This window comes from Barbatula barbatula (genome assembly GCF_947034865.1).
Source record: "Barbatula barbatula genome assembly, chromosome: 22".
Lineage (NCBI taxonomy): Eukaryota > Metazoa > Chordata > Actinopteri > Cypriniformes > Nemacheilidae > Barbatula > Barbatula barbatula.
The window spans coordinates 11572985-11599155 of NC_136785.1; the positions used below are offsets into that span (position 1 = coordinate 11572985).

Below are 26171 nucleotides of genomic sequence, written 5' to 3' on the forward strand. Positions count from 1 at the left end.
TAATACACAAAACTATCAAACTAAGTTGCATTGACAAACAAATGTTTCCTTTGTTTTACTTTAATGACCTATTTTTGCTTTTCCTTTCGACTAACTTTCTTTTAGCATGCATGTTCTCTCTTTCTTCAAAACATCCTCCACTTGTTTTGATATTTCGTCTTATGTGACGACATTCATGCATTTGCAAGTGTGTCACAACAACATTTTTCTTGGCACTGTAAAAGCTGCCAATGTGTTTTTCAGAGCAAAGCTTTGCTTTTGCACAACTGTGCCCAGATGCCGAAAGACATCTTAATTTAAAGCTATTTGTTCAGCTGTAGTGTTTAGACTGTGCCTTGGACTGCTGTTGGACAGCTACTGAAGTCAAATATCATATCGGAGACATTTTTGTACTTAGAAGTGCTGTTAAATCATCCTTCAAAGTTTCAGAAGTCTGTTGAACGCATGAGAAATGCAGTCTTACCTTTTGTGAACACAGCATCATGATTCTAACCAGCACAACATTGATATGGGCACCCAGAGAACTGTCCTGATAAATCTCATTCACCTGTGGAACAATTTATAAGAAAAACAAACAATAAACAAACTGAAAAAATCAATTGTAGGGTTTCTTCAAAGGGTCTGGTGTGATGAATGGGTGTGTGATTCATCTGGGCAATAGCACAGGCATAGAAAAACTGTCACAGAGCCAAATGCGATTTTAAAACACTTAAAGAGTTTAACAACTCACAAAGTTTACTCTCTTTACAGAACACAGTGCTTAAACCCTACAGTGACCTTCAAACCCGTTTCCTGGTTAACCCTCAACTCTTCATCATGTCTGCCAAAAATTTATTTTTACATATACATTTTTGTCCATTTCAATTTGGCTTTGTTTGTCTTTGTTGTTTCATACATTTAGCAAAATGAATGTATTTTTATTTAGGTTGGACTTCTAATATTTTTAAGCTTTTTTAAAACTAGGTTCCATACACACGATTGTTACACTGGTTACATTGGACAAAATGTCCTCATTGAAACTACACATTTTTAACTGTTTGCAATGCAAGCATAAATCATACATTACATGATTATGTTGGCAAAGGGTTCAAAATGACAAAAAATGAATACGTTTCAAGACAATTCAACATTTTCAAATGTGTAATATTTTGCTTATACTATTTTCTAAAAATGTTTTGGAGCTTTTCAGTTTTTCTGTTTCTGCTCTATTATACAGCTTGGCGGGCAAACCAAACAAAAGACACAGCTATAAGTTATCACTGTGTTTATGTGTTTGTATAGATGTCAAAGTTTGGTTTGTATGTGTGTACTGAATGTTTTTGTGTGAATGTATTCAGTTTGAAAGAAATACATGACAGTTTTCAGCAAATCACAAACCCAACTCCTTATAGCTTACTGAGCAGTGGCGGACCTAGAGTTTTATATATGGTGTGGCCAGGGGTTTTCCAAGGCTGCTTAAGGGGGTCCAGAGACCATGTTAGAAAATAAGTATGTAACCCTGACCTGACATTGAATTATCATAAATAAATCCTAGAATTGCTGAAACAGTTACAAGTGACAATTCTGGTCATGTATTAGACAATTCCAAATGTATGAAAGTGAAACAGATTTTAAAATATAAAATGATGAAAATGTTGAAAACATAGTAAACCCTGATAACTCGTTTAATTTACACAGCACCAGAAGGGTCTTTAAACTGAGGTGGATTAGAGCAGTAAGTCACATATTATAAATATAAAACATAAACTCATTCCATAGGAGTGCAAAGTGAAAACAAAATCATTGATGCTGATTATTGCCCTTGATGTTGTCATCTTGTTTCGATTATTACTTTCAGATATTAGAATAGATGAAAATGTTTTACACGCTACAAAACAAGCTGAGAAGCTCAGTGGTAAGAGCACAGAGTTGTGGGTTCGATCCCAGGGATTGCAGATACCTATGTATAAATGTATAGGATAATGCAATGAAAGTCGCTTTGGATGAAAGCGTCTGCCATATGCCTAAATGTAAATCTAAAATGTAAACATGAAATCTAAATAGTTAATTAAGGGGCAGTTTTGTTCACCTTGTTGTAATTTCTTTCCAAAGCCTCTTTTGATTTATGTAACGGTTATGTTGGGAACCGATCTCTCTTCTGGAATTAATAATCTGTTAATGGAGCCTAACGTTAATTTACTCAATGAAAAGTTGTTTAGGAATCCTAAACCCAAGGCCAAACAGTAAAACTTATTTAAAATACGATGCTTCCTTGTGTAGCGTTATTTCTAAAGTTTCTATTAAGTACACCTTTTAAGAAAGTTTAAAGAAATGTGGGATCTCTCCCAACACCGTGTTTAAAATGTATCTAAGGTTAGAGAATGCTGGGAAAACTCTACATTTACGCAACAAAGGTGTAACATTAGAAAGTAGGTAGGTAACACTATTACGGTATGGTTCAACATAAGAACTTGGCTGGCTGAGTCTGACATGAAAAGGCTAGCAAGTAGGGATGCTCATATTGACTGTTTAACCGTTAACTGAGAGTACAAAAAATGGACCCATTAATACTGTCAGTTGTTTATTTATTAAGTTAAATAATATTAATAATATTTTGATAAGAAATGTTTGTAGTAAAAGTACTTTGAAGTCATTGAAAGTGTGAAAAAATATGGATATATAATATTTTTATGCCTGTTGGACGTGAATGGACATGGATATGGTTCTGAATTTTCAGCATAACTTTTGAGTTTGTAATCTTACATTGCTAAAAAAAACATGCAGGTTGTTGTTGATTAATAACATATCCAAGACTAATAAAAATAGCTTTTACAACAGGGTCATCATGTAAACAAACTTGTATTTAAAGGGTTAAAATTCAGAAAATGACTGATGGGTTGGAAGTTATGGGAAGAACTGATTCTAGTGAAATAAATAGTCATTGCAAGAATGTACAGTAAGAAAATCCGCTATGATATTGCAGACCAAAGCATCGTTTTTATCATATCCGCACATGACTTCATCTCTCCACTCAATTACACAATCCCCCAGGGCATCTTGGGAAGAAATCTGTAAGGTGGAACTGAGAGTCTCGCTGGATGTCCAGGGTGTGTGAAGAAAGACTAATGAAGCCCTGATACACACACATACCCTGACAGATGGATGACAGCTCGAATAGAGGCTGTTTATTAATCTGAGTGTGATTAAACAGAACACACATTGTAAGAGAAATTCTCATCTTTGTCTTTTTTCCACAATGTGTGTATGAATACAATTTTGAATATATATATACATATATATATATATATATATATATATATATATATATTTAAAACAACATGTTGTGTTAGTGAAAATAAATGTCAATGAAAAGTCCAATATACTGTAGTAAGTATGTTTGTGCAGATAACTTCAGGTTGCTTTAGGGTGATTGTTTACATAAAACTGTAAAAATACGGTAATCTGTTATAAATTGATATGGATAAATCCATCTATTAAATAATAACTTGCTATAGAAGGTTTCATTGGACGCACAGTGCTGGACGGAAGTTCACTTCTGGTCTGTGTTTGGTTATCAGTCTGGCTAGTGGCCAATAATATAACTCATCATATTTAACTTAAAGGCGAGGTGTCCGATTTCCGAATTAAGCCTGTTTAGACAAAGTCGAGCCGAGTACCAAAACAACCTTGTAGCCAATCAGCAGTAAGGTTCACAGACATAAGTCGAGCCGAGCGCTGAAGAAAGCGAAAAATGGGGGGTGGGTGTGTTTGTTTTGGTGATTTGAACATCAACAACGGCTAAGACAAATCGGACACCCCGCTTTTAATCTATATTAATATTGATTTACATAATTATTTTAAATTAATTATATTTAATAAAGCATATGATGAATTTGGATGTATGTTAATTGTATTAAATAAACAATTCATGTAGGTCAACAAGGTCTTGTAACTTTGTCGCATTTAAAGAAACTGTATGGCAAGTTGACATCTAGCGGTTGAGCTTGGTATCACAGTCTAAATTGAAAATATAGGAGAGGCAAGTTTAGCCAAATAACGGTTCTTGGTTTCTTTAACTTGATGTCCGAAAAAATCTACAGGCACTTTATTCGATGTATACTGAACGTACCGTTGCGCAGTGCATGCGCAGAAACACTTTGTTTATGTTGTTGCTTTGAAGCCATTTATAACATTCATGTTTTAGATTGAATTTATATGAATATGTTATTGTATATCAGTGGTATTGAATTCACTGAAAACTACTCAACAGTTATCGATTCTTTGTGGCTGTCTACAGGAAGTTAAGTTTGGGCCGTGTTTGGACTCATTAGGAAAAACGTTATTATAAATCATTATATCTTCACCTTCCCGAAACCTTGGGTGTTCAACTTTGATGCTTTTCAGGAAATGGAAAAACATAGCACTTTTTAAAATGCTGTGTTGTCAAAGTTGACATGCACTTTTATGATTTATGGCAAAAGAAAATGTCATAAATAAAAATCACGAAATAAGGAGTTTCAAGGTTTCAGAAGGACGCAGCCATATAGCCCTCAGTAGAGCAATATGAAATATATTTTCTCTGGTTTATATAACAGTTCATAGTTATTGTTGCTGAGGCCTGCATCTGTACCAGGTCCTTCACACACAGGACGTTCTCAACCACTGGCGAATAACAGCTCATTAACTTGCCACATAATTGACTATTATCAGCAATGCTCAACACACTCTCTCATTACCATGTTTATTTATTCTGTTTATCCATGATCTTGTTCACGCACACACACACACACACACACACAAAACAGTACTAATCACTTTAGCAGTAAGTCTCTCATTAGCACCGGTCTCTCGCTTTCTCTCTTTCTCTCTCTTCTCTCTCTCTCTCTCTCTCTCTCTCTCTCTCTCTCTCTCTCTCTCTCTTTCTTTCTCTTTCTCTCTCTCTCTCTCTCTCTCTCTCTCTCTCTCTCTCTCTCTCTCTCTCTTTCTCTCTCTTTCTCTCTCTCTCTCTCTCTCTCTCTCTCTCTTTCTTTCTCTTTCTCTCTCTCTCTCTCTCTCTCTCTCTCTCTCTGTCTCTCTCTCTCTCTGTCTCTCTGGCCCTCTGCAGGACCCGGTGGGTTATTTATTAGTGCAGATTCTTGCACGTAGCAGGCAGGTAGCTAATTGACGGAGGCCAAAATGCCAGAAAATCATTATGACTAAATTAATAATGCAGCAAGGTCTTCCATCTGAGCTTCTCTTCTGCTTAGCAACACAACCATCAGGCGAAAAGAACATGAATGTGTATGAGAGAATTACAGGCATGGACAGAACATTGCGAAACACTCAAAAAAAAACATTGGAAGAGTTGATAACTGGTTAAAGTTCAAGTTCATCGCGAATCTGGGCTTGTCTGGGATCTCGAGTATATCAATCTTTCGGGTAGGAAACCTTGTCGAGGACGTGGATGGAATTTTGAAGTTGTCAGGAATAAAAAGAAAGTTCTCAATCAAGCACCCAAATGGTTCAGTAATAAAAAAGAAGTTACAATGGGGCCAGATAAACTTACAATGTTCATGAGGGTCAGCAGGTACTTCTGGATGTGCTCTCGACCATGAAACATCACCACAGAGCAGTCGACCCCCAACAGAACCTCAATTTTAAAGATGTCATCTTCATACGTCTCTCTGCGGGCTCTTGCGTTACTTGCTTTCGTCATAACACTGTGGTGTAAATCCTTCATTCCAGCTAGACCGCCCAGAGGGGAACCTGAAGGCAACACACAAAATGAAATAAAAAATGAAAGAGTATCATAAAAATGTCATGCCTGTTTTAAACAGTATTCAGCCGGTCAAAAGAGGGAAAGAGTAGCCGACATCTTTACTCAAGAAAAAGTACAAGTAACTAGAGAAATTGTTACTCAAGTAAGAGTAAAGTGACTATTTTAAAAGTTACTCAAGTAAAAGTAAAAAAGTATGCAATGTGAACTACTCGAGTCGCAAGATCCTTTGTAACTGAGTACATACTATTCATAAATTAATGTTTTTAATTATTATTATCATAAGCAGATATCTTCAATAGCGACCTACTGCAGAACAACAGAACCAAACGTCACTGCAGCCACATCAAGGCAGCAGCGCCATGCCAGCAGTCTTATGCCGGAAATGGGTCACAAGCTCAGAGAGTGGAAGTAAGTGCGCGAAAGTAGTGAGAACGTTATGGTGGAGAAAGCACACACGGTAAAAAGTTGTCTATGTGTTGTTAATCGATTGTTTTTGGATAATCTGACGTAGAATAAGGAAGACCCGAAAAAGGCCCTGCTGCGGCTTTCACAGGAATAAACGAATGATGAGACCAAAGAGCCTTTCGTGTTTCGCTGTGAATTTGAGGGTGATATGGACATTTTCCTCAATGAGCGTCTGGAAAAAACATGCCTTTAGGATTAATTGCATGTTTTTAGAATTTGTATTTATTTATACAACTTAGTTAGGTTTGAATTTGAATAATTATTGTTTATTGTGTGCCTTCTGTGCTTTTGTTAGATTTTGTAATGTTAGTCTATGATGTGTATCAGGTGGAAACCTGTAGACTTCATGTGCCATCCTCTTGCGAGATCCTGTGAATTTAACTGATCATCCCAGTTCCAGCCCAGGCGATCTCCGTCAACACTCATGGACTCTTGTCATTTTAATACTAATACTAACACTAACTTTAGTTTATTTTTGTCTTTCACCCTGTAAAGATGCTTGGCAACAAAGAATCATTGTGAAAAGCTCTTTATATATAAAACTGAATTGAATTGAATGTGTATTGTATAGTACACAGTATTAAGTATGTACTATGATGAAAAATTGGTTAATACTTAAATGATTGTATATGTGTATGAAATATTTTTAACTAAATCAAAATGTTCTATAGCTCAAATGTTTTGTTGTTGTTGTTTAAGCATTCGATGTATACTGTTTATCTTTTAAGACACAAAACTGTTAAAATGTTAATGAATTTAAAACTGTTAACAACAGGATATTACCAGAGACTTAATCAGAGCCTGTCATTTCTCACAAGATGTCACACAAAGAGCAATAGTACAATAGGTGCTAAGTTACTAGTTTCAACAAAAGCTAGACCACTACCTGTTGAGAGAAGAGTATTTTTCTTTTTCATCTGTCTGTCAAGTATAATAAAATCTCTTGGTAAAATCCAAATCAAAGATACTGCATTGATCGAACTGCTTCAAAGATTATTGGACTGAATGACTAGTATCCAAGCTCTGTACGAGCTATGTACATCGAACGAGGCCGATAGGATTTTAAATAACTCCTCTGAAAGAAGATACGTTACAAACTAAACAGATATAGGAACTTAGGACTGCTGAACATGGAGCATCTATTTGTATAAGTATGTCTTATCATGTGTACAGTATGTTTCTTATGTATGTATACGGTTGGAGTCAAAACACAACGTTTTAGCTATTGATGTCCAATGCCAATTTCCTTACTAAGGACAATAAAGTGAAGGGATGCACCGATAGCCTGTGTACATTTTGGGTGAACTATCCCTTTAAATAAAGATGCAATAGACTACAGATTAGATTATTTGATATTTAATAACCAAAGTAAACATTTGTGTTTTGTATTATCTCATTTGTATTATCATCTGATTTGCAAACAAATGAAATGAGTAATTAATTGCCTCATGAAAAAACAAGAACACCTTATATTTCATTTTTAATGCCATTTGGGGAAATTAAATTGGAATATTTTCTGAGGCGAATTGCCATCTCTGTTTCACTCTACAGCAGCAGCAGCAGTGACCTGTCATTTAGCGTGTACTTACTTTAGTACACATAACTGCAGAGCTGGTACCCCTGGAGGAATAACCCGAGGTTAAGTGCCTTCATCGAAAGAACAACAGTCATTAAGATGGATCCCGAGTCGTCTCTACTTGAGAACAAACCTCCAATTACATTCTTAACCATTCTGCTTCTGGCTCCATCTCTCTACAGAACCAACAGCTCTGTGTTCAGTTAAAGAACAGCTATTTGCATAAAACAAGTAAAGATTTTGGGTGATCAGAGATTGGGATTTTCAGATCAATACGCATTGTTAATGTGCAGTCAATTGTGCCACAAAAGACGTACCATCAGGTACATTTTGCAAGCCGGTAACAATTTCCAACAGTAAAGTTAACAACACCACATTATACTGTATTATATCGGTGTCTAATGATTTAGAATTTATTTAGATGTCATATTTTATGTACATTTATTATTTCATACGCACAAATTTACACGAAAATATCAGCACGTAAAGGCTAAAATACACTAAATGACTTTTGCTCAGATTTTGCCCAGATTTTCAGTCTGGACTTGTTGCAGAAAGTCTGTGCCAGTCTGCGGATTTGATCAGTTAGTGTGTTTCTATCGGAAGCTTCAAAAAGTCTGCAAGTGTATGATGTCGAGTGTATTCCAGCCATAGCCCGACCCGCCCCTACACCTAACAGTTTGTATATTATACAATATAAAACACAATACGTAACAGGAAGTTGCTACGTATGCTGTTTATTCGAAAAGTGCAATTATTCAAAGCATTGTGATTAAGAAAAGTGAGAAAAGTGACTACTTCCTGTGGTGGGGACGTTCAGACATCATTGCACATATAAAGCTCACAAATAATCTCTTAAAACGTAGATGAGGATTAGTTCACGGAGTAGTTACTTATCAGGGAACACATTTTGCACAGTTACGTGTTTCCAGACCAGGTTGAATAGTTCACCCAAAAATGAATGAATGTTGGCAACCAAACAGCTCTTGCCCGCACGGACTTCTACAAAACCACAGAGACATTTTTCAAACTATCTTCTTTCGTGTTGCATAGAAGAAAGAGCCATATACAGGTTTTGAATAAATGACAGGTTTTTTGGGGTGTAATTATTTAACACAGTCTATTAAAATAGTTCTTGCAGAGGCAAAAGAGTGTACATCTAAATAACACATTTTGATCAACTTTTAGTTATCAGCTGACATATGCAACCAAAACAGATACACACAGCACCCGGTACTGCATGAACGCTTATATCAAAATATACGGTACAACCATCTGAAAATGTTTATATGCCTGTTTAACATGACAAATCACCATACGAAAAACTTGTAGGCTTTGATTGTGCAACAGACATCTGCTTTCCTATTTCTGAATCATCAGCGTACTTAAAAGCCCATTACAGTTTAAACAAATTGGCAACCTCGTACCCTGTGACTCAGACTGTGGAGTTTCAGTATAGAGGTTAATTAGACTCAGGACAACAAGATCTAGCATGTAAGGGTGACCTGTAAATGTGCGTCTGTTGGAATGCCACCAAGTATGAAAGCAATTACCAGGACATCAACACAAAAGGCCAGTGTCATGGACAAAGGTTAAGAAATGTCTTTAAATTACTTTTAAGCAATAGCAGCCCTGTGCTGTGCAATTGTGTTACTTGGATACGGTTTTTGCTCAACAAATGTTTGTTTTTTTCTCCGAAGAATACATCTGAACAATACGAACTTGATACTAGAATAATATGCCTAATATGCCACATTCAAGTTTTCCACCATAATGTGTTTGCAAAAGCTTTTGATGTAAGCAACTTAAACAGATGGGCATGTATTGTGCAGTGCAGCATGACTCTACACTATCACTGCGAGCGAGTCATGTCACTTGACACGCATTTGATTGGCTAAAAATAGAAAGCCAGAAATAAGCACAAAAGACATGAATCCCCCCTTTAAATTTTTTTTATGGTAGGGCCTCCCCCCAAATCATGAATACTTGGTTTCTTCCTTGCCCTGACCTATGTCTATGTTCCTTCAAAAGCGCTCTGCAGAAACGATGCTGATGTACAGAATATTGATGAAGGCCGGGCAGTCTGTAACTGTTGCCAATTATCATACTTCCTCGGATCGATGAGCGTTCGGGTTGTCAGTTCTGACATGCCTGGCTTAACGGGAAATTTGCATTCAGGAAAAAGAGAGAATCGTGCTACGGGGATAAAATAAAAGTTTTTCCTTTGAAATCACTGCTGTGGATTGATGGTCTATACTAGTTTAAGCTGGTTTTGACTGAGGCAAATTACATTTTCAAATGTATAGCTTGGAGTTGCGTCATTGCTGGCAGATGTATCTGTTTCTGGGCAACCCCTGACAAACAGACAAACAGCGAGGAGTATAAAAGCTGTGCTACATGAGGAAAACAATTGAATGCTAAAGTGTACATGAATGAAACCATTCTCTAGTTTTGCACTACAACATTAGTGACCTGAGGCATAAGTCTGGTCCTCATTGCAGTTTATTTAGGCCAAGAGAAATCTATTACTCCACTGAAGAACCATGTTGCTTTGCAGCATATTTGAACGTCCATCTGCTTAGACAAGCAATACTGGCCAACTATAAGCCAACGTACATTGGCTTCTCATGTACACAAAAAGGCTGATGTACCAGTTATTAGTTGATGTTTGGGTCAATGCCAAAAAATGAACCCCCAAAAAATACATAATAGAGTTTGCCTAAACATACAAATTTGTCTTCATTTATCCACCTGCATATCGTTCAAAACCTGTGTATGACTTCTCTTTCTGTGCAACACAAAATAATTTATATACCAGAATCTGATATTTTGATGAATGTCTCAGTTGTTTTGTGTCCATCCAACTGAAGTCAATGGGGGTGGTTGTTGTTTGGTTACCACCATTCTTAAAAATATCTTCTTTTGTGTTCTGCAGAAGAAAATAAAACTTTTTCTCCAATTTGACTTAGTGCCATATTCTACCAGGTAAGCAATAGGATCAATCACTGCAAGAATTATGAGCCGAAATGCATGAATATAAATAAAAAGTTGACCATTCTTTTACACAAGTTGATTAATAAAATATCCAGACCACTGGCGGATCTCTGGGATGGGCCAGAGGGGCACTGGCCCCAGTTGAAATCTTATTGCCCCCTGAACTCTTGGGGCCTGTGTAGCCTACACCTGATATGCATGTCGCTAAATACGGGTGTAAACGGGGTGTGAAACCTTTTAAGGTTGTCAACTTTCTACCACTTCCAGAAGCAGTCGAAAACGCATTTGACCAGATTGTGTATGTGGTGTAGACGATCATACGTCATCAAAATATCATCAAAATATCATCAAAATACCGCCTAGTCTCCACGCGCTAGTCAGACATGATTTACACTTTACCGGCAAAAGACCTAAAAGGTTGGTTTAAAGACAAAAAAAATCCATATAAAGCACAATGTTTTCTCACCATTCAGTTAGTATTTCTGTCATCTCCGGTCTCGTTCATATGTAAACTGCATGTGTTTATTTCGTCCATTAGATCTAACAGTCATACAATCATACTACATATTTTTTAATCCCACCTGAATCAAACACTTCTGTGTTTCTTAGAGAAATTTAAGAGGAGAGCAAATTAAGTTTTCCATCTAACCCAGGCAATTTCTGAGAAATCTAATCTCACACGGACAGGAATGTCTGTGAATGTGGTATTATTTTTCCACAAGAGTCTTTTTGTTTATAACCTTTATCGAACACCATAAATTGAGCTACATGCTTGGCGCTGTAGTACCTTCATATGATGTTTGTGCTTTTGGAAACTAGAAACCATCACTGCAGCTATGATAGTATCAGTGACCGGTATGAGCCCCACCTTAAAGGAAATTTTAACTTTCAACATACATTTTCATGATAATTTACTCACCCCTGTTGTAAATGATCTTGAATTTGTATGTTGAAAGTGAACAATTCCTTTAAAGAGACAGTTCACCTAAAAATACAAATTCTGTAATCCTTCATCCTCATGTCATTTACAACCTATATATATGACTCTTTTCTTCTGTGAAACAAAGATATTTTGAGAAATGTCTCAATGTTTTGTGTCTATACTGTACAACTGAAGTCAAAGGAGGTCAATGTTGTGAAATTTACAGTTCAAAGACCCCAGTCTCATCTAAATCACTGAATGAAATCACACATCGCCAATGTTTTAAAGATTCCTCTGAACACAGGGGACAGAACCATGAATCTGAGGTCTTTTCTATGTCAGGCAGCAATATTTTCACAACCATCTATCAGACGCTCTACAAGATATAAAAGTAGTCAAACAAACCCTGTGATCTCTCCGCTACTACAGCACAGATCTTTCACAGAAGTGGACATCTGAGCCCTCGCTCGAAGGCACAGAGAGATCAGTCTTCATGACCGCTCCAGACAAAAGGCTGCTGGGCTCTTTCTTAAAGGATTCTCTTAACGTGTCAGTTCTAAGTCCATACAAAGGTGGCCCAGCACGAATGGAGATATTTCCAGCAGAGGAAGCTGAATGCTCCTCCTCAACACAAGAGCAGGCCAACAGCCATTAGTCAATGGAACACAACCGGAATGCTGTCGTTTCAGGGATGGGAAAAATGTTAAATGAAAAACACATGCGGTCTGAACTTATTTTACAGCCATGGACACACACATACAACCCCACACACACAACCCCACATGACCTTCCGAAAGGGATCTGCCTGCGTAAGGGTATATTTGGGATACTTTGGTGTATACGGTCATCTCCAATTAAATGTAGGGTTGTAGACTTGTTGTTTAATTTCTATTGGCTCCTTGCACTGTACAAATTTTTGTTTCAACTAATTATTATTTAGTAACTAGTTCCACAGTTACGTTCACTCAATTTCTGTCTCCAAAGTGTTACTTGAGTTGTTTTTTTTAGTTGGCTCAAACATTAAAAAGTATGTTTGCTCAACTAGTTTTGTGCTCAGATGAAATGTTTTATGAATTAAACAAGGTGAAAGACTATGTACCTTTGACTTGTTTGAGCTCCTTCCCTCGAAATGCTTGCTAATTCTCACTTCCAAACACAACAAAACCTTAAAAAAAATAGTTATATTAAATTGTTGTGGGAACCACTTCTCTTTTGCTTCAGTAATGCTATATTATCATATATTGGCTGGATTTGGGTTTATTTGTCCGTTCAACTCTGAATGTTGACTTAATTAGAAAATAAATCTTCATTTAATGTTTTTTAAACATATTTTTGCATGCTTAATATAACACAGTCTCAACTAAGTCCAACCAAGAAATTTAGTTCAACTGAGATATGTTTGCTCTTCCAAAGTTTTATTAGTTGGTGTTTTTACAGTGTGGTATACTTGATTCTGATTGGTCAATCTCACTATTCAGCCGTTTGAAATTAACTTCATGCTTTTCCAAGTTCCAAAGGTTTTCACCATGCCGATCAATATTTGGTTTAAATAACCAGACTATAAATAACAACGATAGGATTTCCTTAAAGATCGGGTAACACACGCAGTATTGGGCGATCTTATATTTATCTTTAGTACCTATATAGTCGTATTGTATACATCGTACCTTCGAGTATTTAGTTTGATCAAATTTATAAAAGAGAGATACAGATGTACAGTTATTTCTGCTGGAGGGAGGCAGGTGGGATGGAACACTATACATCATCGCATTACTTCGTTCATGTTTTTTACATTATGCACGTACACGACCATTGCCAACAAAACATAGACGAATTACTTAGTTTGACATATCGTGTGCAGTTCGAAAACAAGTTTTCCATAATCAGGTAAGTGAATTGTCACATCCATAACAGTAGATCTTCCTAATAAAAATGTAATTATGGTAACTCTTTTATGTTCTACGAAGAGCTATCCACTCTCCATTTGTTGGCTATTATTGCTTCTTGTTTGTGCAATTTAATTCACAGAAATCATATAACATATCATCAGGGATTTTGTAATATATAAATAGATGATTCAATATATTGGCAATAAATCATTTATTTGAGAATTTATATTTAAAGTTTTGACTGAGAATGTCACCTCCATGAAGCATAAAAAAAACATTTAAACAGAAAACTTGTGCGTAGACTGATCATTTTCTGATGTCAGACCCAAAAAATAACCACTATTCTACTGCTTGTATGTTTCACATCATTCAAATAAATAGAAATACTATCTTTGGGTTCTAAGTTTGAGCCCAAATAGTCACTTAAGTTACGTGACAACTGGCCTTAATAAACTGGACAATGCACAGTCAGCCGGTCATTATCACAAAATGGATTCCTTCTAGATAAAGGGTGATATTTTGCAAGACCAACCGCCTGACTATACATTACCCCTACTAATGAGCATGTCCTCCATTTGTTCGGACAGACAGTGGTCTTCAGGTTGCAATGGTCCACAGCGGAGGACATGTTCATCCATCAGGGCATTGAAGAAAATGTTAGCTGAGAAAGCACAGAGTAATGTTGATTCAGTGTTGTGAAATCATCCTTCTCGGTTTACAGCAACACGATGTCATTTGATGATCCAGTAAGTTAATTTTCACTTGTGAATGAAAGTTCTTCAGAATGAGAGCCTCCAGAGCCACTGAGGTCATTTAGATGTTTGGCACGGACCAAAATCCTATACAACCACTTATAGGGAGAGCTTAAAGGAATGGTTCACCAAAAAAGAAAATTCTGTCATTATTTATTCACCCTTCAATGTGCATGGCAAATCCAAAAAACACTCATTTACATTTATATTCAGTCCCTCTGACAGACGCTTTTATCCAAAGCGACTTACAAATGAGGAACATCACAAGCAATTTATCATACAAGAGGCAACAATATCCACAGTACCGCAACGAGTTTCAAGTTTCAAGAGTAAGCTACTCCTCTAACACAGTTATCTAAACCATATAAACTATGATCGAATTATGTAAACAAAGCCAAGAAGTTTTTCCAGCAGCTCTGATTATGAAACTCAATTTCGCCGGCTGTGTTCGAAAGGAAAAACTTGCTCACCGTTCTCTCTTTATTTCTCCCCCCGCCACTTTTACAGTAACTCTGAATGTTGCGCGTTCTGCCGCTGCCAAGAGAAGCTTAAACTCTCATCAGACTTTGCCACGTAGACACGGAATGTCTGAGTCCAGCATGCCTCTGCTGGAATTCACTGTGAACAACACTTCCAGGCGGTCTAATACTTGTGCACACACACAAAAGCACACACGGACACAAATAGCCTTGATCAAGACTAGAGCTTCACATAGGCCTACATCAAATACTGTTCTGTTAGCTTCAGCACCTGCCTGGGCAAATCCACACTTGAAAACAATCTCATGCCTACTGCCACATGTGTAACCCTTCCACGGAAAAAAGAACATCTGAAGAATTACATTTTCCTTTTTTCTGACGTCTCAGGAACATGACTGACAGATGTATTGCTTTCCTCAGCCAGGCCAAATTCACATCTGAATTTTTTAAATGGAAACAGGACGTAAAGATCGCAGATTTCTCTATTTTTATTTGACTTAAATTACCAAGGGAGAGTTTTGTCGAAAGGTACTGCAGTCAAGAGATTCCTGCAGTCCTACTAAACAACCATCTCAGCAAAGAGAAATGAAAAGGGACTGTGGCGCATGTCGAGACTCCCCGTATCCCCCGGCTGAACTCTACCGCTAAAACCCAAAGTGACATGTGAATGCTTTTTACAGATGTTTATGACTTCATCTGGTCGCTGTGCTGCGTCTATTCTCACACGTCCCACACAGGACGCTGACAGAGTCGGTGGAGGTACTGGACAACAAGAACAATGACTCATCCCTAGAGAACTTTGCTCACTATGTCCTCATATCCTGATTCTGAGGAATTCTGTAAGTTAAAGGGGTCATATGACACTGCTAAAACAAATATTATCGTTTGTATTAGATGTCATGCAATGTGTATATATGATTTAAGGTAAAAACGCTGTATTTTGGATGTTTGTATCTCCTCATTGTCCCGTCTCTCTCAGAAACTTGCTTATTTTTTTATAAGCAACACCTTTATAGTGTTTACATTTGGGCGGTCTTAGTCAAATCATACCACGAACTGACGTAGATTTGTGGGGGTGTGGTTACACGGGGCAGGTCTGGGTGAGCGTTCGCTTTTAGATAGAATTACATTTTTGCAATTCTATGAGTCTAATACATGCATTGGCAACTTATAAAAAACGAAAGACACAGAAAAACACGTATTGAAGCCATATGACCCCTTTAAAGAAAATAGTTTGGTTTCTCATTCCAGTGTTGTTTCAAACCCATATTGTATAATATTTGCATGTGTAACAGCGAAAACCCAAATGGGAAACATATAACAATGCCTGAGAAGTGTCTTGGAGTGACATATGTGTACAATATTTACTTTTTATGGCCCCTCAGGTGAGATTATACCACAATATGAGGTGTATTGTATATTTTATACAAAACTGATAAAAATTGTGAGGTATTTACAGGGCAAACCACAGAATATCAGGGAATGAGGGCATTATACTAATATACAAAAAAATGCATAGAAGAACCAAAAAGCTCAACAATCCTCTCTTGTGGTAATATTTCATATATTCATGTTTTACTTTGCACACGTCTGTAGTTTTTTGAGCTTCAGTTTGTACTCCAAACAGGGCGGGTCATTGCCCCCCCAGATTTGTCTTGTGCCCCTCCAAAAATGTCCAGCTGACAATTAAAATAATAGAAAAATAAATTCTTCAAATAAATAAAAAACAAACACATTTTCAGCAAACACATTGTTATCCGCAGTAAAAATGCACTTTCTCTACATTTTCCCTAGTCATCGGCATGCATTCCATTGTGATGTCATGAAGAGGAAGGTTGAGCGGATCTGACCTTTGGGGTGAAAGTCGGCTGGTAGATTGACAGGCGGCCTCTTGATGTCAGAGGAGCGGTAGACGATGTGATGTCGTCCGGGCCCTCCTTCCTCTTCTCCTGTCATGTCTCTTCCTCTCTCCAGCGGCTCGATAAAAAACTCCTCTTGACCTGCTCGGATCATCCCCGCCTGAAAGCAGGTGGGCGGGTTGAGAGGGAGAGAAAGAGAAGAAAAGAACGACACAGAAAGTCAGTAAAAAGAGGAAACGTGTACATTTCTTTTTAGAGACAGAGCTTGCACATCAAGTCCATTAAGTGAATCGGCTTTAAGGGCTATTTCTGTAGGCCTGCTATATCATGTTTTCATCAGCTTTGGAAGGAACCCTGGGGCAACCTGATCTCCGGATCGATTCGTTCTCTTTCTACCTCCAATTCAGCATCCAGGCCACCACAAGTCCAGAAACCCTGTGTCACCGGAAGCCATGATAAAAATAATAATAAACACACGCTAATATTTCTGTGCAGTCACAGATTTTATTACAGAGTGAACATGAGATCTTTTTGTTTATGCAATTTACAAAACCATGGGTGTGCAAGTCCAAAGAGGGAAATTCCAACCGTTTGCCAAGATCAATGAGAATCTCTTTGCCAGGGTGAACAAATGCACTGACAGATATACTTGACAGCTCTTGTTCAGTTCTTGCAGCATATGTGAGATTCATTTGGTTTGAGTGACAGGTTGCGCCTTGTGCCTGGGGCACTGTGTGCATAATAACAGAGAAAAGAGAGAGAGAGATTTTCCAGGGCCTTAGACACACAGGTCGATTCGATTAAAGAGCACGGAAGGGACACCCAACGCTCCCAATGACTCACTGGCTTTTCCTGGTCCTTTCCCTGTGCGTCCATAGCAAATTAGACAGCCCCGAACAAGAGTGCAGATCGATAGCAAGGTTAGCCCCCTTTCCCTGATGTGCGGGAATATCAAATGTGAACATCAAGTACGGCCATTAAAGTTGTGCCGGAGCTACAGTCATCACAAAACCAAAGCCCAGCAGACCGCAGAGCCCGGCCGGGGCCGCTGAGCTGGTCGTTTAGCTCGGTCTCCCAGGAAATATTACACAGAGAGCAATCCCATCCGCCTCCCTCACTGCCGCCCGCTTCCCCCGGGGGTTCATTACGAAGGAAATGCCCACGCAATGCATAAACCGACACCACTGCATGAAGGGCTGTCGTTGCACGTAGACACAGAGGAATGCAAGCCAGAGTGAATGTGCTGACAATAAAGCTAAGCAAAACACATAACATTGTGCTCTCCAAAGAAGCATCCAAAAAACAGTCTGTATTATCTCAAACGCAGTAGGCAACGACTGTGTCACAGGATAGGTTTAAGAATCTTTTCCTTTCCTAATGTCCTGAATAGGTCTACCAGACATTCAACAATTCGGGAAAAAGTGAGAGGTGAAGAAGAAAATTATGACATAACAGACTTCTCACAAGTCATACTGGAATTTCTAAGGGTTTCATGCACATTGTCACTGTGTAGAATTTGTATTTAGTCGCAAATGGTTTGATATATTTGCTAAGGAAAGCCACTGAATTAAAACACAACTAAACAGTACTATGGAAAGCTACTTTTAAAATGTTTAAAAAATATATATTATTTTAGATTTCAAAAAGTCCACATTAAGTAACTTAAAAACGTTTTAAATTGCGTGCGATATACCCACTTACTGTGCGAGTATGTGAAACGATATTACCAAGATGTATTTTAGTAAAATATTTATTTGTATGTTACAAAACATCAACTTTTTATTTTGGGCCAAACAAATTTTTACACATCTTAAATAATTATAATTCTCATTCTGGTTTATCATCTTTCAAATGCTAAATGAAGATTCCACTTTAAATAAGTAGCTCCACGTGATCTGCAGAAACATCTTTATATTTTATTTTAGCACAGTAGTTAAATTCAAATAAATCACACTTGAAAAGTACTAAAAAGAGAACTAATAATTCAACTTTTGACAATAGTTAATGATGCCATGGCAAAATTCTTTATGCTATGAATCTTGTGAGGAATAAGACAAATGGGATTTTACTCGACAATCGAACGAGTGTGGCTTTCAAGTGAATAATTCTTTCCATTTGGAGTCCTTTGGGGCATATCCAAGTCCTGTAATCTGAAATGGAACCCATCTTCAAAATCAAAGCTTTTCTTTCCTCATGGAAAAACCATGGCTATCTTTTGGCTCACAAAAGCAAAGCAGTAATAATTTTAGGATCTTATAGTAATGAATAAAAAGTTCATAGAAAATCGTTCTGGTCTGTTGGGGTATTTGCAAAAGGAAACACACAACATCAGCAACAGAACCAGTCGAAACCATATGCACCCTTCGATTTATGTCAGGGCATTTACCTGGACTGAACTATCTATGTACTGAAAATCAAGAGAGTTAAAAAACAGAAACATAATGGATCTCATTCATGAAACTTTCTTAAATACTGTTCAGTATATAAGGAAATATATGAATGATTTGCGCGAAAGATTTACCTTGCCAAAACTCTACTCCGGATTCATCAGTTTTGATAGTAAAATTTGTTTATGTTAAATAATTCCAATCATTCGTAAATAAGGCGTGCATGCACGTTCAATCATAACTCGCATAATCCCCGCCTTTAAATTACAGCTGCGCAAATTACATATCTAGGATTGCCGTGGAATGTGCTATAACGCTTGATAACGCTTGAGAACGCTTTGAATGCACTGCGCATTTTTCCGGAAACAGGCTAGTTGCTATGCATAGGAATATCCATGGCAGTAACATGTTACAAGTATCTTTTTTGATTATCAATCAATATAATAATGCGATAACCAGCAATGTTTTTACGTCAGAAGAACTTTACGAATGATATACACATGAAGGAGGCCCAATGTGTGTATGAATGTGAGTAAACCAGCCAACTTCAATATATATCAGTACATACAAGATCCCCCTAATGGCCAGCATTTTAATTCATAGAATTTAAATAGCTTTCATTTCATTATCGTTGAACAGTAAAACCTTACAACTTGGTTACAACTAACCCCGCTGTGTCAAATGTTTTCAAGCCTAGCAAAAAGGATTGGATTGGCCCCCTATTCAAGATGCGTTTACAGCCCTTACTAAAAATCCATAACTCCCTCCCTCTGTATAATTACTAAAAATGTTGATCTTTTTATTGTTTATTCAAATGAAACAAACCAACTAAGAAAGAACCAGAATTACCAATGCTCCGTGTTAGAGAAGACAACCTGTGTGAGCATGTTTCGCTGCCTCAGTCTACTTGTAGACAATATAACCTCAAAACAGCTACATAGTGTTCACCATTCCTCGCTGGCAGACACAGCTTGTTACTAGAAAAGCTACACTATTGTGAAAACAACTTGGCTCCCCTCAGGCGCCTGAAATATTAAGTTAGTAGATAAGTTACTAGCACTGCTGCCATTAGTACGTTACTGCTCTCTGTGTGTGCGATTGCTGATATTGGTTTTTCAACAGCTATTATTGCAATTCAGTTCATTCTACTGCCTCCAGTTTTCTTGGCTCCAGGTGGCCGGTTCAGCTCTAGCGTACTTTTCGGGATGTCGGATGTAACAGGAGTCGATGGCCAAGATGCTTCATCATGGAGCAATTTCAATTTCAATCTTCCAGCACCTATCAAATTACTCTCTTACTGGATAGGTTTCATTTACACACAATTCACACCTGGGAGAAAAACGATCAGCGTCAATTTGTAAGCTCCCATTTGAATTGAGGCGTCACGGTGGAAAAGAAACGCTGCTTTGTCATTATGATATAAGACACAGCGCTTACGCTTGTCTCCAAGCTGACAGATTCAATTCAAGTTGAAAACGAACAGAGATCAAGTCGAGACTGAGTGCTAATGTGTTGGACGGTCAGACACACACGAAGAGGAAAACCAAACAGAGAGAGTATTTGTGGTCGCAAAAACATTTTGTTTCAGTAAATCTAATGGCGATATCACATTCTCAACAAATACAGCGATCTTGTGGAACAAAATACATCTTTTTACAGTGCATATGAACCTTGATGTGAATGGTTCTTTGGAGAACCAAAAGGGGCACCACATGACATCTTCCATGCATCACTGCAAAAAAACCTTAGCACAGTCTTTCAGTGCAGGATGATCTCTTTTGGGATATTATTGGCAAAGAATTTGTTTTATTCCTGCGGGTTGTTGGGCAGATACTTTAAGGGATGAAAAGGTCTGCCATTGACATAAATAGGAATGTTAACATAGGAATTTGTAACAGATTACAATCTTCCTTCTGCAGGTATTCTTTGCTTTGGATGAGTAGCAGCCAAAAAGGTTGTCTGTCATTTGTGGAATACAGCACATGGTAGACCAGCTGTGTACATTTTAGGCTCTTTGAATTTCCGGATGAGAGCAGTTTTTCCATAGTTCCTGATGACTGTTATTTAACACAAGGCTGGGAGTACGAGGGGCGGCAAAGGTTTAGGTTTCATTCAAGATCGAATCTGGACAAGCTCCAAACATGACCTGGTTATGCTGTAGGAAAATGGGATATTAACCTTGTATTTAAAGAGGCTTTGCTTCACTAAGAATCACAAAGAGAATCTGCTTTGCTTTGTGTTTTCATTCATACAGAACATTAGCAATGTTTTTACACTTTTCATTTTAAGCAAAGCCAAGGCACATCTAAGGTTTTTGAGCATATTTATGAATGACTGTATGTATTTAAGACCAAGATCAGTCAAACTCAACTTGTTCTCACTCCCGACTGATAACATAATGATGTTTAATTAACAAAGTTTGGGAGGAGCAGACAATCAGCTTGGCTGATCACAGCATCTATCAGCTCAAGCAAGCTCTCCTATCAATAGATTCAACCGCCGCTAGGCCCCGTCCACCGCCGAGCTCCAGACCCCAGCGCAAGGTTGCCTTTGCTAGCGGCGCAGGCCCAGACTCACGCTGCAGCAAGCCCAGTTTATGGATAACCTTCCTTGAAGAACGGAACAGCCTATCTTTATATCATAACAAACAGACTTCTCTCACCATATATTCAACTATTCACAGACGCTGCTCCCTCTGTCGGTTTCGGGGGATTTTACCAAGGCCGCAGGTTGCATCTACCTGGCCCCCCAGCTATTTGAGTCACAAAAATCACCAGCACTGTTTGAGTCATATCCTATGATCGTCTCAGTCTTCCAGTGGGAGACCTCCCCACCTCCCGTCTCTAGCAGCATCGGGACGCAGATATTTGCAGTAATTTAGGCTGCTGGCACCTCCAAGCAAGTTCAATTAAAGGCTATCTAAGTTGTATTCAGTTTTCCACAAACTCATTTTTGTCTCACCCAGCTCGCAAACGTCCATGCTCATCGAGGGCTTCCAAAGAGCCCAACCCACCCGCCACAGACTCCAGACAACCATTAACCCTAAAGATATTCAGCAAATGCATCTCCATTCTCCGCAGAGGCTATCACTCCACCCATACCGCACGATTGCTGGATGCAATGTTCATCCTGGCCTTCTTTGGTTTCCTTAGATGTTCGGAAATCAGCCCCTCATCCAGCTTTAACCCAAAACTATTTCAGATCCTATAAACAATCTCCTACTTCATCAAACAATAAATAAAGATCAAAACAGGCCACTTCATCTACATATTTAATCTTCATTCACCAATTCAACCCTATCAAACCCTCCAAGCCAACCTGCATTTCAGAAGACCACAAGTTCATCTGATCCACTCTTCGTGGACAACTCTAATGCTCCAGCCACTCGTTTCTGGTTCCAAAAAACGTCTGTGTTGATCCAATCTGGCATCCCTCGCATTGACGCAGCAACCACAGCCGCCCAAAAAGGTCCCTGCCGCAAATCCAAGCTCTCGGCCCCTGGACATCAGAGGCATTCAAAAGCTACGTCCGGTCGGACCACTCACACATTGAAGAGAGAAGCCCATCAGACCCTCATCTCCCGAATAATCTAATTTAAGCTGGTCCTAATCTCTCTGATGTCAACCGAACATCTTCGCTCTTAACCAACTCAGCAGCAACCCTTTACGCAGCAGCCCGTTTCCAGTTGCCAGCAGACTCCGCTCGTCCAGAAGCCTGCAGTGGCCTGTGCTTCCAGTTTCCTCTGCCGCAGCGGATTTCACTAGTTCAGAAGTCAGATTGTGTTGTAAAGCTGTTCATAGTTTTAATAAAGTTCAACTTTAGGCGAGCCAAGGCCAAACTTGCGCTGAAATGCACGATGATGCTCACAGCTTGAGCGCTTTGACGTTATGCGTCCTAAACCCCCGTTTTGGGAGACGCGTGTGGAGTCACCAGAGACTCACAGTGCAAAGACAAGCACAAGAGTAAACAAGCTTAAAGAGTTGCAACACACTAAAAATGCACATCTAATACAGAGTAAAGAGCGATGAAGACCTACAGTACAGCCCCCATAAACACCAGTTTATAACACCAGCCAAATACTGTACTCTCATTGTTTGTGCATATATTCATACTTCAGTGTTATACTTGTTGTCTATCTTCCTAGAGTAAACATATGATATAGCCAGAAGATAAATAAGTACTTAACTTGATATCGTATAACTATGGTGAGCATTCAAATGAACTGTAATAAAAAAATATTAAGTCAATCTTAGAAAATTGAGGTATAAAATGGGAGATTGTTACCGTGAAATAAATCGTTATTGTGCACCGACCCCACGGTCTACTGTAAAGCACACAAAAATTATAGACACACCTTTGCTCTGTGCACTATTATAACTTTGTATATTACAATTGCCTGAACAAAAGATTTTGAGATACAGTGTAATGTACATGCAAAGCGTCCAAACCATTATAAGCTTTGATGTATTGTATTTAGAAACGTCATGATCGACAATGTGCACCACTGTGCAGAAGTTAGCCAATCAGGTGGATGAATAGCACCAAGCTGCCTATTCTAAGGATCATACATTATTTAAGCCATCATAAATACACACACACTTTGAATGTGAATTTTTGCCACTCCAGTTTGTGTTACCGAAGTGACAGATTGTGCTTGTCCAACGATTCAGGTCAGATTACTCAAGGATTATTGAGTCCTGATTTAAGGCGGGCGTTGATTCCAAGAAACCTGAGCATGTCTGAACTGACACTCGGACGAGTGGAAAAGTCATTATAAGAGCTATCCAACAGAGAGAGGCATGGCTGTGCCTGTTCCTTCTGATCATTTATCTCCTGAGCTGGGCAAAGAGAAACAAGCTCCCTGAGCCAAAGCTACTGCTCTGCCAAAGAGCGTCCAATGGCTGGCCTGGATTTCATACAGATGTCCTCTTTTCTCAATATCTGACTGGGAATAGGAAGCTCTCAGAGTAGTGAAAGAATGCTTAACCTCTTGCATTTTTGAAGGTTTTGATGACAGATCAAGAAAAAACATAAAATTCTACAATTCTAAAAAAAGAGCTTAGAGGGAATGTTTGTAATAAAGCAACGATGAGGTTGTGGTTTTGCAATGCACATTATTTGAATCAAGACAGAACTCACACATTCACAGTAGAAACTTGAAGTCTGGACAAACCTTAATAATTTAAGTCTCAGAATTGTGATTTTCTGTCACTTCAAGGGATGGTTCACCGAAAAATAAATATTCTGTCATTTTCTCACCCTAATATATATAAGTCTTACGTCTGTGAAAAAAATATGATATTATGACAAATATCTCAGTGATTTGTGTCCATACAATGGAAGTCGATGGGGGCCAATGTGGTTTGGTTGACAACATTCTTCAAAATATCTTCATTTGTGTTCTGCTGAAGAAAGTCACACAGGTTTAAAAAAACAACTCTCATTTTATTGTATGAGCTATCCCATTAAGCACAAAAAGTTCTTCCCATATTAAAGCGCTAATGACCTATTTAAGATGAAAATATGCATATTTCCACAAAACTCTTCAGCTCTCACTGGAAACCTTTTCTATCAATGGGACTCTGGAGGATTTAGGTCTTTATTGGTATCCGAAACCCATGATCTCATGTTACAAGCTCTTCGCCACATCACCAGGTGCCAAGAATTCATTGTCTTGTTCCTCTCTCCTCCTTAAACACAAGGAAACTGATACTCACACCTCTCTCCAACACTTCCATGGTTGAATCCTCACACGTCCATTGAGATGTGATTGAATTATGATGTCACATTAACGATAAGGAAATTATTCAGCATGGCATGTTTGTTTTTCAAGTGTCCTCTTTGGCCTAGAGTTCCTTGGTCGGCCTAAATGACAATATGAGCACTTTTCCACCATCACCAACTATTTTAATAAACTTCAATTCTCAAGTTCACAGGCTTTTTAGGGACTATATCATTGCAACAGAGCATTATATCCCACTATCAGCACAACTGAGGCTGGAGAGAGCAAGAAACAGAACTAAAAGCAAAAACAAGAAAGACATTTTTTTCAGAATGCTGTCCAAATGCTTCTTTGTCTCCAAGAACAACAACAACAACAACAAACATATGAATGTCACTCAATACTTTCAGGAATTTTGCTTCAAGAGTTCAGTTAAGTACAGCCTTAGGGGTGCTTCTTATCTGACTTATGATTTCCTGCACAGTCCTCTCTGAATGTGTGTGTGTCTATCGGTCAGGAAGGAGAAAGTTGTGTTTAAGGTATCAGGAGACTCTCTGATGCAGCCCAGACCACTCTCTTATTCACTCTCTTTCACAGCTGCCACATCACAAGACTCTTAAGTTGAGGTCCACAATAAAAGCTCAGAGGCGTTCCAGAAACGAGAGTCATCTTCCATCTGGAAGATGAGACATTGAAAGAACAGTTGGCGAATGCTCTACTGTGATTTCATTTGTGACTCTGAACCTTTCTTACTTCAACACACCGAGCTGAGCTCCGTGGCATTTTGTTCAAAGTATGAATTTTTTTCTTCATTGCTTTACATTTTGGAGACCTCGCTGGTGGAATGTTAATGACATCATCAAAGCACTCCGAAAGATTCCCAGGCGACAGGTGCCAGGAGATTTCTGGAACCACCCTACCTGCCTAGCTCTCCCCTTTCATCCTCCGCCACGCTATGATGACACACACACACACACACACACACACACACACACACACAGCAAGGTGCCACCAAGGCCCTGATGCTTAAATCTGACAGACGGTCCCGAAAAACTGCTACTGGTCCCTCATTTGGAGAGTTTTTCAATTCACTAGAGACACACTGCGTGCAGAGCTTCTGCAATAGTCGCAGCTCTTGTGGCGTCTTCCAAAGCCACCCTGAACAAACCTGACATCAAAAGAGCGCGTTCGCAAGATTAAAGGCTATTGGTCTGATCCCGAATCAGTGTAATGTACACTGGGTTTCCTTAAAGGTGAAAGTGTCCTGATACAAAAGAGAGGCAGGGTTGTATCAGAACAGAGGCTGACTATAGAGAGTAACACAAGCGTATTTGTGCATGTGTGGGTGACTTGAATCAGGAAGCACCAATCTGACTAATGTGAAAATGG

General features: G+C 38.5%; 1 protein-coding gene across 2 annotated transcripts in view; it reads right to left on the reverse strand.

The window, feature by feature from the left end:
- The window catches only part of adamts2a (ADAM metallopeptidase with thrombospondin type 1 motif, 2a), a 51082-nt gene that overhangs the window by 15837 nt on the left and 9074 nt on the right, over positions 1–26171 (reverse strand). The window contains exons 3-5 of one of the 2 annotated variants that reach the window (XM_079486155.1): positions 16665–16833; positions 5525–5724; positions 464–547 (exon numbers count right to left, since the gene is read on the reverse strand). In XM_079486155.1, coding sequence (XP_079342281.1) covers positions 464–547; positions 5525–5724; positions 16665–16833 — 453 coding nt within the window. Of the gene's footprint in view, positions 1–463; positions 548–5524; positions 5725–14805; positions 14889–16664; positions 16834–26171 lie in introns of those variants that run through there. The other variant, XM_079486156.1, reaches the window with a different exon arrangement.